Source organism: Borostomias antarcticus (genome assembly GCF_949987555.1).
Source record: "Borostomias antarcticus genome assembly, chromosome: 34".
Classification (NCBI taxonomy): domain Eukaryota; kingdom Metazoa; phylum Chordata; class Actinopteri; order Stomiiformes; family Stomiidae; genus Borostomias; species Borostomias antarcticus.
Window position 1 is genome coordinate 4603692 of NC_140267.1, and position 14374 is coordinate 4618065.

At 45.2% G+C, this 14374-nt stretch overlaps 1 protein-coding gene across 2 annotated transcripts; it reads right to left on the reverse strand.

The window, feature by feature from the left end:
• Positions 1-4235: 4235 nt before the first annotated feature.
• LOC311327764 (sphingolipid delta(4)-desaturase DES1-like) lies at positions 4236-13050 on the reverse strand. 2 transcript variants are annotated; one of them, XR_014631146.1, is made up of 4 exons: positions 12853-13050; positions 8755-9497; positions 7388-7654; positions 4236-7288 (listed from the first exon to the last, which is right to left on the reverse strand). XR_014631146.1 is itself a non-coding variant. In XM_084460860.1 (3 exons), exons 1-3 carry the CDS (start codon positions 12932-12934, stop codon positions 7508-7510), a joined length of 972 nt encoding a protein of 323 aa, XP_084316986.1. In that variant the 5' UTR covers positions 12935-13050; the 3' UTR covers positions 4236-7507. The 2 variants fall into 2 exon arrangements, 1 of the variants encoding a protein (XP_084316986.1); XM_084460860.1 differs by having other exon boundaries at positions 4236-7654.
• Between the last annotated feature and the right edge of the window lie 1324 nt (positions 13051-14374).

The window sequence follows — 14374 nt, forward strand, 5'->3', positions numbered from 1 at the left end:
GTCATTTCAATCCTTGCTAACATCGATTTGTCATCAGGTAGTGCGTCAGGTAGTCTTGGTACAGTTGGATCCCGCCTCACTTGTGCTCAAATATCTTAGCTCACCATGGCTTCTTCCTGGGGGTGTGGTGTGCGTGGTCCTGGGGGTGTGCATGGTCCTGGGGGTGTGCATGGTCCTGGGGGTGTGCGTGGTGGGGTGTGCATGGTCCTGGGGGTGTGCATGGTCCTGGGGGTGTGCGTGGTCCTGGGGGTGTGCATGGTCCTGGGGGGGTGCGTGGTCCTGGGGGTGTGCATGGTCCTGGGGGTGTGCGTGGTCCTGGGGGTGTGCGTGGTCCTGGGGGGGGGGGGGTGGTCCTGGGGGGGTGCGTGGTCCTGGGGGTGTGCATGGTCCTGGGGGTGTGCATGGTCCTGGGGGTGTGCATGGTCCTGGGGGTGTGCATGGTCCTGGGGGGGTGCGTGGTCCTGGGGGTGTGGTGTGCATGGTCCTGGGGGGGGGGTGTGCATGGTCCTGGGGGGGTGCGTGGTCCTGGGGGGGTGCATGGTCCTGGGGGTGTGCATGGTCCTGGGGGGGTGGTCCTGGGGGTGTGCGTGGTCCTGGGGGTGTGCATGGTCCTGGGGGGGTGCATGGTCCTGGGGGTGTGCATGGTCCTGGGGGTGTGCGTGGTCCTGGGGGTGTGCATGGTCCTGGGGGTGTGCATGGTCCTGGGGGTGTGCGTGGTCCTGGGGGTGTGCATGGTCCTGCTCATTAAACCCAATTACTCGGATGACCGGATGTTCATCCTCATCATCAGCAGGTTTGTGAATGAATGAATGAATGAATGAATGAATGAATGAATGAATGAATGAATGAATGAATGAACACCTTCGCTCTGCAGTCCTTACGCCAGCAACGCCAATGAATCTTTTCTCCCCGTGTTTCATGCCGGTGGAAACGGAAGCTCTGGCCAACTAAAACATTCCCTCCACGTTTTCCAGGGATCAAGCTTCCATGGAAAGCAGCCATCTGTGCCGATTAAAGTGTGGAGGTTGGACCGTCACTCTGTCTACCTGGTTGTGTGTGTGAACATGTAGAATACCGTCTGTCTTCCGGGGACCATAGTGTGTGGGAATCCGGGATAAGACCGATTATCTGTGCTTGAAATGTTACAATGGTGCAAATTTGCTAGAATATAATCTGTCTGTGTTCAAACCTCACCCACTGGACTCTCAAGCAAAGCCCAGAAGCTCAGTTTACGTACGGAGCCCCTCTGGGGTCACATAGGAGGGGGAAAAATAAAGAAATCCGTGCGCACGGTTTAGTAAACTGTGGCCTCGGATTCGTAAACCGTGTCCTCAGATTATCAAACCGTGTCCTCAGATTATCAAACCGTGAACTCAGATTATCAAACCGTGTCCTCAGATTATCAAACCGTGTCCTCGGATTATCAAACCGTGTCCTCGGATTATCAAACCGTGTCCTCGGATTATCAAACCGTGTCCTCGGATTATCAAACCGTGTCCTCGGATTATCAAACCGTGTCCTCGGATTATCAAACCGTGTCCTCGGATTGCATAAATCCTTGTTTGTTTGTTTTTTACACAACCAAATGCAGTATTCACGCTATAAAAGTGAAGCTATGCAGTGCTAGTTTTTCTAGAAGTGTAGGTAGTCTTTGTTTACAGTTGTTCAGGTGAGAGCTGCCCTAATCTGTTAGATCACAAGATGGCTGCCCTAATCTGTTAGATCACAGTATGGCTGCCCTAATCTGTTAGATCACAAGATGGCTGCCCTAATCTGGTAGATCACAGTATGGCTGCCCTAATCTGTTAGATCACAAGATGGCTGCCCTAATCTGTTAGATCACAGTATGGCTGCCCTAATCTGTTAGATCACAAGATGGCTGCCCTAATCTGGTAGATCACAGTATGGCTGCCCTAATCTGTTAGATCACAGTATGGCTGCTCTAATCTGTTAGATCACAGTATGGCTGCTCTAATCTGTTAGATCACAAAATGGCTGCCCTAATCTGTTAGATCACAGTATGGCTGCCCTAATCTGGTAGATCACAAGATGGCTGCCCTAATCTGTTAGATCACAGTATGACTGCCCTAATCTGTTAGATCACAAGATGGCTGCCCTAATCTGTTAGATCACAGTATGACTGCCCTAATCTGGTAGATCACAGTATGACTGCCCTAATCTGTTAGATCACAGTATGGCTGCCCTAATCTGTTAGATCACAAGATGGCCGCCCTAATCTGGTAGATCACAGGATGGCTGCTCTAATCTGGTAGATCACAGGATGGCTGCCCTAATCTGGTAGATCACAGTATGGCTGCCCTAATCTGGTAGATCACAGTATTTCTGCTCTAATCTGTTAGATCACAGTATGGCTGCCCTAATCTGTTAGATCACAAGATGGCTGCTCTAATCTGGTAGATCACAAGATGGCTGCCCTAATCTGTTAGATCACAGTATGGCTGTCCTAATCTGTTAGATCACAAGATGGCTGCTCTAATCTGTTAGATCACAGGATGGCTGCCCTAATCTGGTAGATCACAAGATGGCTGCCTAATCTGTTAGATCACAAGATGTCTGCTCTAATCTGTTAGATCACAGGATGGCTGCCCTAATCTGTTAGATCACAAGATGGCTGCTCTAATCTGTTAGATCACAGGATGGCTGCCCTAATCTGGTAGATCACAAGATGGCTGCCTAATCTGTTAGATCACAAGATGGCTGCTCTAATCTGTTAGATCACAGGATGGCTGCCCTAATCTGGTAGATCACAGTATGGCTGCCCTAATCTGGTAGATCACTGCCCTAATCTGTTTAATCCCAGACTGCCCTAATCTGTTTAGTTCAAACTTGTCAGGAATGCAGCCCTGCAGTCTCACGCGTATCACTGACATAGTAACCGTATCCTGACTGAGCAAGGCCTCATCCTCTGGAAACCAGGCCTTTGGTGATAGTTTGGTTTTATTTGTCCATTTCTATTCTCTGCTGATGTGGACGTTAACAGGGGAGGTATTAACCAGGCCTGGGGGGGTCTGTTTCTGACTAGTCAGGTTCAAAGCTATATGCCCCACTTGTCCCTCCCCATCAATTTAGCCTTGTCTTGTAATCTGACGGATTCAGTCACATGAACCAGTCTTTCCTGTCCTGGTCGGTGAACCCTGCAGTGTTAAACATCTAGGAATGCATGTGGACGTGTTTGAAGATGGACTTCTTCTTCTTCTAGTTCACTATTCCGCTGTATAATCATCCATAGTTCACTACCCTGCTATATGATCATCCATAGTTCACTACCCTGATGTAAGATCATCCATAGTTCACTACCCTGCTATATGATCATCCATAGTTCACTATCCTGCTGTAAGATCATCCATAGCTCACTACCCTGCTATATGATCATCCATAGTTCACTATCCTGCTGTAAGATCATCCATAGTTCACTACCCTGCTATATGATCATCCATAGTTCACTACCCTGCTATATGATCATCCATAGTTCACTACCCTGCTATATGATCATCCATAGTTCACTATCCTGCTGTAAGATCATCCATAGTTCACTACCCTGCTATATGATCATCCATAGTTCACTACCCTGCTGTATAATCATCCATAGTTCACTATCTTGCTGTATAATCATCCATAGTTCACTACCCTGATGTAAGATCATCCATAGTTCACTACCCTGCTATATAATCATCCATAGTTCACTACCCTGCTGTATGATCATCCATAGTTCACTACCCTGCTGTATAATCATCCATAGTTCACTACCCTGCTGTATTATCATCCATAGTTCACTACCCTGCTATAAGATCATCCATAGTTCACTACCCTGCTGTATAATCATCCATAGTTCACTACCCTGCTGTATAATCATCCATAGTTCACTACCCTGCTATATGATCATCCATAGTTCACTACTCTGCTGTATAATCATCCATAGTTCACTACCCTGCTGTATAATCATCCATAGTTCACTACCCTGCTGTATAATCATCCATAGTTCACTATCCTGCTGTATAATCATCCATAGTTCACTACCCTGCTGTATAATCATCCATATTTCACTACCCTGCTATATGATCATCCATAGTTCACTACCCTGCTGTATAATCATCCATAGTTCACTATCCTGCTGTATAATCATCCATAGTTCACTACCCTGCTGTATAATCATCCATATTTCACTATCCTGCTATATGATCGTCCATATAGAGATCAAGATCCAATCCAGGAAGCAGAGAAGAGTTCAGATTTAATTTAATGAACATACTGGTGCAGTAAAAGCAAAGTGCAGGAGTTACACAAAGAGGTTTGAACCTTTACTCCCATAGCGCAGACGGTCATCTGTGAAAGATCAGCTGTTTGACTACTCTCGTTTTATTCCCCACCTCAGCCCGACATGATTTACAAAAAGAGGGGACAAAAAAAGGGAATCTCTCCAGCATGAGTTGAGCTTGTTTAATACTGATGTAGATGCAACAACAAACAGCTCCCTTACCCCTTCGCCGAGTCCTGCGTCAGTTTTCCATTCTACATCTGTCAGCATTACTAGCTTGGATGCAAGGGTCTCTCCCTCTCAGTAACAGGGACTTTTAAAGTGACAAATTACACGGCAGTGAAAGATAAGAGGACATGGGTCATCTCTTTAGCTCCTGCACCTTGCCAAAGGAAGCGGTTTGTTTTTCTCTCATATATTCGGCTGCTAACGGCATCGCTTCCTGGTTTGCAAATGTTAGGGACACAGTTGGAAATAATCAGACCTCAGAATCAGGTGGGACGCTAAGCAAAGGAAAGACTTTGAGGTCATTTAAAATCTATATGCTTGGTTTCACTTCAATTGCCCTCAGCATTATAAGCGAAGAAATGGTTTTATCTTTTTAAATGGGTCCCACGTTAGATGAAGTGCATCTTAAAGGCTTCCTGAACCTCTAAGCACTACATACATGAGTCAAAGCATCTAGAACTGTCACGCTTTATAAAGGATGATCAAATGTGGCATAACTGACATCACATTTGACATTGGTGTCATGTCAGTTATGCCACATTTATGAATCCTAAGCACAACATATGGTTGTAGATGCTTAATGACATAGTGCTTAAATAGCCTTTATAAGCTGCAGTTTGTCTAAAGCAGGAATTAAGTTGTATTTTTGGAGTATTGGTAACAGTTAAGGCCTCTTGAATTGCCATCATCTGATAAGATCTGAACGCATTGCACATCCAAGGCTAGCCTCGTGGGACCATCCTGATCTCGCGAGCTCACATTTTGTTTCTCTGCATTTCAGTCTTGCCTTCCCTGTCTAGAATGATTTCAATGGGCGGGAGTACTTCCCTTGACAAACTCCTTCCCTCAATCAGCATAACAAAACATTTGCCGAATTCAAAGACAAACTGGGAAAAAGTATTTTCCACTGTGAAACTCCGCTAGTGCATACTCTTGTTCTTTTACACTCACAGCTGTGTTTATTCTACTAATGTCAACATTACTGCTCATCGCTTCGGGTGATTCTACTACTATTTTGCCAACGGCCTGTAATTCACGTCATCAACTGCGGGACCCAATCAAGGGCTGCGTCCTCATTGGTCAGAACAGCGGTTAGGATGCAGCCCGATTGGCCCGGTTGCAAATGCAATCTCTGGAAATGGTAGACCAGGAGAGAAACAGACTTTGAGCTCGCGAGATCAGAATGGTCTTTCAGGAGGGTAATTCATTCAAGGCTACATTTGGTCGATACATAAAAGCTTAAGCATAACAGACACACAGAATGGGAGAATAACATTTGGTCTCGTCTCACTTTGCTAGATTCTAATCCCATTCTCTCACCCCACTGTATCACAGGAAACAATTCAATCAGCGATAGAGCAAATAAACAGCTATGGGCTCTGCTTTCAGACTTTGCGAAACAGTGATGTTGTGTTGAGGCATTGGCAGGCACAATACAAATGGCACAATTTCAGCTCAAACAAATGACAAGAGAATATGACAGAAATTGTTTCTGGAAAGTCAGCGCACTAGAATCTACAAGGACACATGAACTGTTCATAATTCATGACTCATCCAACCTCACATGGAATTTAGAACATAGCTCTATTTGCTATTAACTGTAACTTTAGGTGAAAAGTAGGGCTGGGTTTAAAAAATCGATTCTGAATCCCAAAATCGATCTTTTATTTAATGAATGAAGGAATGAATAGTTCATTAATTAATTCAATGATTCATTCATTCATTCATTTTTGGGACTAGTATTGATGTGTTGCATAACTCGGCAGTCATGTAATTAAGGTTACAGCAAAAAAAAATACCGGTTTTAGTAACACTAACCGAATCGATATCGAATCGAATCGTGATAATCGATTCTGAACCTTGTGAATCGGAATCGAATCGATTCTTGAAATTCGACTCGATACCCAGCCCTAGTGAGAAGCTACTGTTTAACTCTCATAACATTGTCAAAAAGCTATCAAAAGCCTTGTAGGATCGCTGGCCCTGCTGATATGCTTACGGTTGTAGGTGCATTGTCCATCATTCCAATACAGCCCTCCCAGGAGGAGGGACCATGCTTCCTAGCAGCTGCAGGTCTCTGTTGGGTGTCGTACAGTCCACGAACAAAACACTACAGTTAAGAATCATATGCAATGCTACAGCACACAGTGTAACAAACCACCTTATTAAAAACAGCTCCTCAAATAGTTTACATTCAGCGACCGATGCAAATTGACTGATCGATGAAGAAGTTATTAATTTCATATATAAATGCATAGTGCAATAAAAATGGGACTTGGGGAAAAATAGATGTTTCCCACCATTGTCATCATTGCAACAGGTGTACAAAGTATCACATTACAAAGCATTTGTAGGGAAAACAAAATAGCCCGAGACATGTGCTAAGGACGATGGAATGCAAGCAGACGCGGCTCACGGCCGCTTTGGAGATTCTCATCAAGAGGGCGAGAGGCCTGCCATTGCTTTGTTGTTCTCTGAGGGGATTGAACAAACAAGCAGACACTGGAGTACACACATTGCATACTCACTCAACACACACACACACACATTTTGCAGCAAATGTGTATTAGTATGCAGAAGACTTAAAGTTTTGGGAATGGTGGGTTAGGGCTGGTGTCTGGTTGGTGGGTATAGACAGAGAGGTTTACTCCTGGTTGGTGGGTATAGACAGAGAGATTTACTCCTGGTTGGTGGGTATAGACAGAGAGATTTACTCCTGGTTGGTGGGTGTAGAGACAGAGAGATTTACTCCTGGTTGGTGGGTATAGACAGAGAGATTTACTCCTGGTTGGTGGGTGTAGAGACAGAGAGATTTACTCCTGGTTGGTGGGTATAGACAGAGAGGTTTACTCCTGGTTGGTGGGTATAGACAGAGAGGTTTACTCCTGGTTGGTGGGTATAGACAGAGAGGTTTACTCCTGGTTGGTGGGTGTATAGACAGAGAGGTTTACTCCTGGTGGGTTAGGCCTGGTGTCTGGTTGGTGGGTGTAGAGACAGAGAGGTTTACTCCAGCTTGACATCTCCCTTTAGCCTCCTCTTCACGCGGGAGTAGGGGCTGAGCTGGTCGTCCATGATGAAGTCATACAGAACCCTGACCCAGGACGTGTAATGAGGGAGGTCGTCGTAGTACTCGGGCGCTATTTTCTTCACCTGGGGGGGGGGGGGGAGAAAATGGTTGTTTGTTACTAGTCAGTCAGCCAACCCTCAGACCAACATGGCTAATCAGGCTAATAGCTGTTACACATGATCACGTTTAGTCTACAAGTTAGGCACTACTCTAAATAAATATAGAGCCTTACTGTAAATGATATTATGACCACACACTGAAGATTAACCACTGTCTTTCAAAGAGCTTTTCAGCCAATGATTGATTTGTGGCGGCGGCGCCTGTCATACCTCCGGGTCACGCTTTTCAACACACAAATCAACACAGAATGCACTCTGCACTCCCAAATTGCAAAATGTAGCCAAAAACATGAGTAAAATGGATTAAAATGCCAATATAACGCCTATATTCAACGTAGGCTAGACATTGTGGGACTCACAATGATTTCAAAAACTATGATCTCATCGTTTTATCACTTTACATTTTTATTAGCCATTTTCTTAAAAGGCTTTCAAGGTTGTACAAACAGAAGCTGACACTAAAGGGATTGGGGGAAACATGGTGACACTGCCAGTAGCTAGCTACATGACAACTCCCCCACCCCACCCCACGTATCCCATTCCAGAGGTAGCCCCCCCCCCCTCCCCCAGGTATCCCATTTCAGAGGTAGTCCCCCCCCCCCCCCCCCAAGTATCCCATTCCAGAGGAAGCCCCCCCCCAGGTATCCCATTTCAGAGGTAGTCCCCCCCCCCCCCCCAAGTATCCCATTCCAGAGGAAGCCCCCCCCCCAGGTATCCCATTTCAGAGGTAGTCCCCCCCCCAAGTATCCCATTCCAGAGGTAGTCCCCCCCCCCAAGTATCCCATTCCAGAGGTAGTCCCCCCCCCCCCCCCCCAAGTATCCCATTCCAGAGGTAGTCCCCCCCCCACGTATCCCATTTCAGAGGTAGTCCCCCCCCAAGTATCCCATACCAGAGGTAGTCCCCCCCCCTCGTATCCCATACCAGAGGTAGCCCCCCCCCCCCCCGCAGGTAACCCATACCAGAGGTAGTCGTCCCCCCCCCCCAGGTAACCCATACCAGAGGTAGTCCCCCCCCCCCCAGGTATCTCATTCCAGAGGTAGTCCCCCCCCCAGGTATCCCATACCAGAGGTAGCCGACGTCCCGGGATGCTGGGGAAGTCGTGGTGCTCGTTGTGGTAGCCCACGTTGAAGGTGAGCAGGTTGAGGGAGCCGTAGTAGGAGTAGGTCTCGTGGCCCTTCAGGAACATGTAATGCTCCGCTATGAAGTGTCCGGAGATGGGGTGCAGGCCCATCCCCAGCAGGGAGCCGGCCAGCATGTAGACCAGCGGCTTGGCCCCCCACAGCCAGTAGAGGACAACGTTGAAGGAGAACTGCACGGCCGCGTTGGCCAACTCCAGCCTGGTGATGGGTTTGGGGTTGATGCAGAGAGGCCGGATGGCGTAGAACAGCGGCTGGAGGATGATCCAGACCAGCTTGCGGAGGCGCGTGCAGAAGAACCAGCCTTCGAAGTCGGTGGGGATGTCCACGTCCACGCCGTCCCCCCCCAGGTAGCGGTGGTGATCCAGGTGGTAGCGCTTGAAGGAGGCCGAGTACGGCAGGCCGATGGGAAGGTTGGCGAATATGGCGAAGCAGCGGTTCCACATGGCCCGGTTGTTCCCAAAGGCCGTGTTGTGGGAGATCTCGTGTATGGCCAGCGTCATGGAGTGGTTGATGCAGCTGCCGAACGCATAAGTCCAGAACAGAACCCACTTCCAGTCCAAGTCTTTCACCAGGTAGAAGGCCAAGAACTGGATGGTCACCATGAGGCAGACGATCCACTTCAGCCTGGGGTCGGGCCCCATCAGGGTCTTGATCTCAGGGTACTTTGCTGTTGAAGGACAAAAACAGGGGTTTAGTTGGTTGAGTCTGAAAGGGACACATTTAACTAAAACCTCCAAAGTCACGTCTCTCCATTTCCAGCCTCAGACCACAGGAAACCCTCAGGCCTCACAGGCGTCTATCAGGGACTGAGGGAAAACAAACATTTGGCAACTGGCAAGTCCCAGAGGCTGACTCATATCCGATTCACAATCCTGCCGAGTCCGTCCTAGTCAGCAGCAGTCTGCACTAGTTGGGGGTAGTCAGAGTGGCAATTTGGCACAGAAATCTGTAAGTGTGAACAGAACCAAGCCAGCCATAAGCCAGGCTGGACCTGGCCTGTTTATTTTACTTGTTTTATGTAAGTATCAGCCCCGTACCGATCAATCGATGCATCCCTAGTTCCTACTTCAAAGTAGGGTTCCTACTTCCTAAAGCAAATCTACTTTATTGGCTTTTCAGACAGGACTCCTATCTTACTTCAGTGCACTTTGCCCAGTGCTACTGTAGAAGATAAGGCTGATATGCTGACAGGAAAAACTGTGGTGGAAGGTCACCAACTGACAGGGTCAAACTGAAGGACAGACTGCTGCTTATCAGGTGATCGTGTTAAGTTGACTTGGGACCCTGGTCTAGACTCTATATACCATAATTACCTCAGATCACTCAGCAAACAAGCACACAGTGAACCCATGACCCCAACCCCGGATGCATGTCATCATGTAGGCCTACAGTTGTTGAACGGAATTGTCTAAGGCATGTTGTCTTCTCGTTGATCTAGCAGTTAGTAAAATCGACCAAATTTAACGTGGTGGACATCCTTGGATTTCTCTCGGCCTACAGTCTAGCTAGCTGTGTTCAAGTATGTTAGCCCTAAAATGTTGCCAAACAGTTTGTTGTCAGTTTATTTTAACTAATAAAACAGAAACCTACTCGATGCTGTCTGCACATTTCAAACGTGCTTTAACACAAAAAAAAGCTATTGCTAATAATGTTTATCTACAGGAAACAAGTCCCAGCAAAGATCTTCCACATCCTGCAACTTATTGTTCTGCATTGCTTCAATGGGGCTGGTTTGGTGGGTGGGCTTGAGGCCTGTGATCTCAGTCAGCAGCATGGGCGTACCGTACACACGCCTGTGTTAAAATCACACGTTGACTGAAAACCATAGCGTGTACGGCCCAAGTCGGACAACCTACTTTAGAGGCCGTTCCAAATTTATGGGAGGGGGGTCACTGGAGGACTTTAGATTGCTCAAGAATAAAAATGCTTGACCCTCCGTCAGACAGAAATATATTTTTCTTTGACCCTCCCCGAGTGATTGAGAAAAAAAAAAAGATTGACCCTCCCCCACCAATTATATTCATTTTAAGATACTCGAAATAAGAAACAGCAAAACAGCCACTTGGAAAACAAAAAAGGAGCGAAAAGCTAAATAAACTATTTTATTTTGATCGATTCAAATTTATAGGACCCTCCCCTGGACTCAAATTAAAAAACAGTAACCCTCCCTTGGACTAAAATTAGAAAAACATGACCCTCCCCTGTATTCCTCCAGTGACCCCCTCCCATAAATTTCAAACAGTCCCCTTAGCGAGCTATACGAGTCACCTAGCAGCGTCTCTGTGTTTCTTGATACTGCTGTACTCACCCCAGCAGGGGGAAGTCTGCATGCATTATTCAGCCAGGCTAAGTCTCTGCTTTCAATGAGTTCTTTATGGCATTGGCAGGGTCTGGTCTCGGCACAATAGGATGATCATTTGCATTGACCAGTTAACTTAAGTGTCTTGTTATGTTAACACAGGGAAAAGGGCTTTAGGGGAACAGAAGCACAAAGAAAGCCCACTCAATCACAATCATGTGACAAGACAATGCATGAAGAAGACCATCTACTGATATTTCTCATGGGCCCTTTACCTAAAAAACCAAACAATACCTTGATGTAGTTCTAGCCAGGGCTGAAAATTAACACCTGCCACCGGCCAAATGCAGGTCAAATTTCCAATTGGCGACTAGATTTCGGAAGGCTATCTGAAAAATATATATACTTGGCCGGTAGATTTTTTCATCTACAGTCTCCTTGGCAGGTGACTCACCGTGAGCCAAAAAGTTAATTTTCACCCATGAGTTCAGCTGTAGCTCTGCCCTCATATCTCCACTAAACTAGAGTACGTACTAAACTAGAGTACGCACTAAACTAGAGTACACACTAAACTAGAGTACGTACTTCCCCACCCCCGCCCCCTCTTATGTCACACACAAAGTAATGTGACTAACAGGAACACCTTCCCTTTGCAGCATTCACTTCTCTGTTCCCCTAACTTCTCAGTATGAGGAAGAACGTGCTTATAGATGTATGCTGATTATTAATAACAGTTCCTTATTATAACTTCAAATAAATAGTAGAGGAATTGCATCCGCCGCTTAACACTGCACTGGGTCACCAGGGGCATAAAGATGAGACTTTCTCTATCTGAGCGATTACAAAACAAGGCCCTAATAGGCTAATAAGTTTAATTTCCAATTCAATATATCAATTATAAGTTTATCAGTAATGGCTTGTGGAGCCCAATACAAAGCATAAGCATATTGTAATGTAGCCTTTTTAATTGTCGCTAAGTAATAGATAGATAGATAGATAGGTAAATAGATAGATAGATAGATAGATAGATAGATAGGTAGGTAGGTAGACAGGTAGATAGATAGATAGATAGATAGATAGATAGATAGATAGATAGATAGGATAGATAGATAAACTTCAATACTCATTTTACAAAGTAAATCATTCATCATGTTCATAGCTCACTACTTTTTAAGAGTGACTCACTCTTACCAGGAGAAAGACAACTACTTGTTGAACTGTAAAGTGTTTCTTCTAGCTGGTTGTCTAACTATGTCACCCAGGGAGTGGCACATATAACGTTACTGGGAATGATGTCCCCAAGGGAGGTTAAAGTTAACTTTCCAGTCACCAAGATAATTACAAAATAGTGAGATAATGATTACCAGTACCTGGTTGTCTACTAGTTAATAAATATCTAGGATAGAAAGCTAGGAGACAGCTGTGAGACAACTTCAGTTCAGGTGGAAGTAACGTTATCTCCACCACGTTCGCTGTTACAAAACGAGCTACCTTTAGCCTAGCTAGCTAACCATATAACGTTACCTAACCAGCACGTTAACGTTACCTAACTACCACGTTAACGGTTGTTTAACGTTAGTTAAGAGGCTTGTGAGATGAACTAGCCTCTCAACAATAATAATGGGTTAAACCCTCTATCTGATAGTATTAGGTAGATAATGATTGCTGTAAAGTTTACCTCAGCTATAACGGAAAACAGGGTCGTTAGTAAAATATGACTGACCCAGAATCTGCTTCCTCCGGTCGGCGTGAGGCTGGTCGGTATAAACCCATTCATAGTCCTCCCGGGCAACTCGGTTCCCCATCTCCCCTCAGTTATATGAGATATAAGTGTCTGGGTTTGTATAAAGTTATAAATAAACGGTTTATTCACTCTCTAAACCCAACGGACTGTGTTAGCTTAGCCTCAACTAACGGCCTCTCCGACATCTAGTCAGATTCTGTCTCGAGCCCCTGAGGGAGAGAATACCACGTGATGAAGGGGCGGGGCTTTCTTCTCGCCCCGCCTACTTTAAATCATGCTTTTTTTATATAATCACATAATCACAATATCACATAATACAATTCAATTCAATAACCTTTATTTAAACTCAAAAGGACACTGAGGTTGCCCTCATTTACAGTGACGACGAGTAAAAGAGATAAAATAGTACAAAGATAAAACATGATTTTACAATAATACATTATTTTATTCTTCCAGTGACGGTTTTAAACAGTAGCCTGCCATGAAAGGACAATTTGCTTTGTTCTACATCCATGGATCTAATTTGTTATCATGACACAAAGAACTGTGTCCTCAAATGTTGTCCCTTCAAATTAGACCCTGAGGATTTAATTTACTATAGACACTAATCCCAGTTGGTAATACTAATGGGATAGTCATCTGAATTCCATGTGGATTTAGGTCTACTAAATAAGGCCGTGGTTTTGTAAGCATCGTGATTAATGAGATCTTGACAGAATTGTCAACTAATTAATCTACTCCATCTAGATCTTCAGAAGAAATCAGTGAACTCGGTGGAGTGGGCGGATTCAGTCTGGACCCAGGCGAAAATAATAACTTTCCCCAATGGAGAGACTATTATGGTGCATTCGTTTCTAACTGGGAGGTGGGAAATTGCGACTTGCTACTAGGAATGATTAAATAAAACACCGCATGAACTCGCACTTCCTCGTCGCAAATTCGGATGTTTCCCAGCCCCCAGTTGCCGTCTGACGTCAATATCATATCATATCATCATCATATCATATCATATCATCATCATATCATCATCATATCATCATCATATCATATCATCATCATATCATCATCATATCATATCATCATCATATCATCATCATATCATAATCATATCATATCATCATCATATCATCATATCATTCGCTCAATGCACATAGGTCGGAGGAAGGTATTTTGCGACTTGCGACTTGCCAGCTCCGACCACAAACGAACGCACCATTAATTGCGAGCTATTTCCTGTTTTCATCCAAGAGGAAGCTGAGGAAACGTATGACTAAATAATATAGCGATAACACAAGTAGATAACAGTAGATAACACAAGCCTCTATAACAACGTAGTTCATTGTTTATTTCTCTTTCACTTCCGTGGAAGGTGGGGCTACATCCAGAAGTTGGCTACTTGGCCTGATGTGGCTAAAAGTTACTCTTCTTGTGCAACATGTAATAAATAAAACATTGATTTGCATTAGCAGTGGCCCGTGGATTAATTGACCTAGTCCACAGG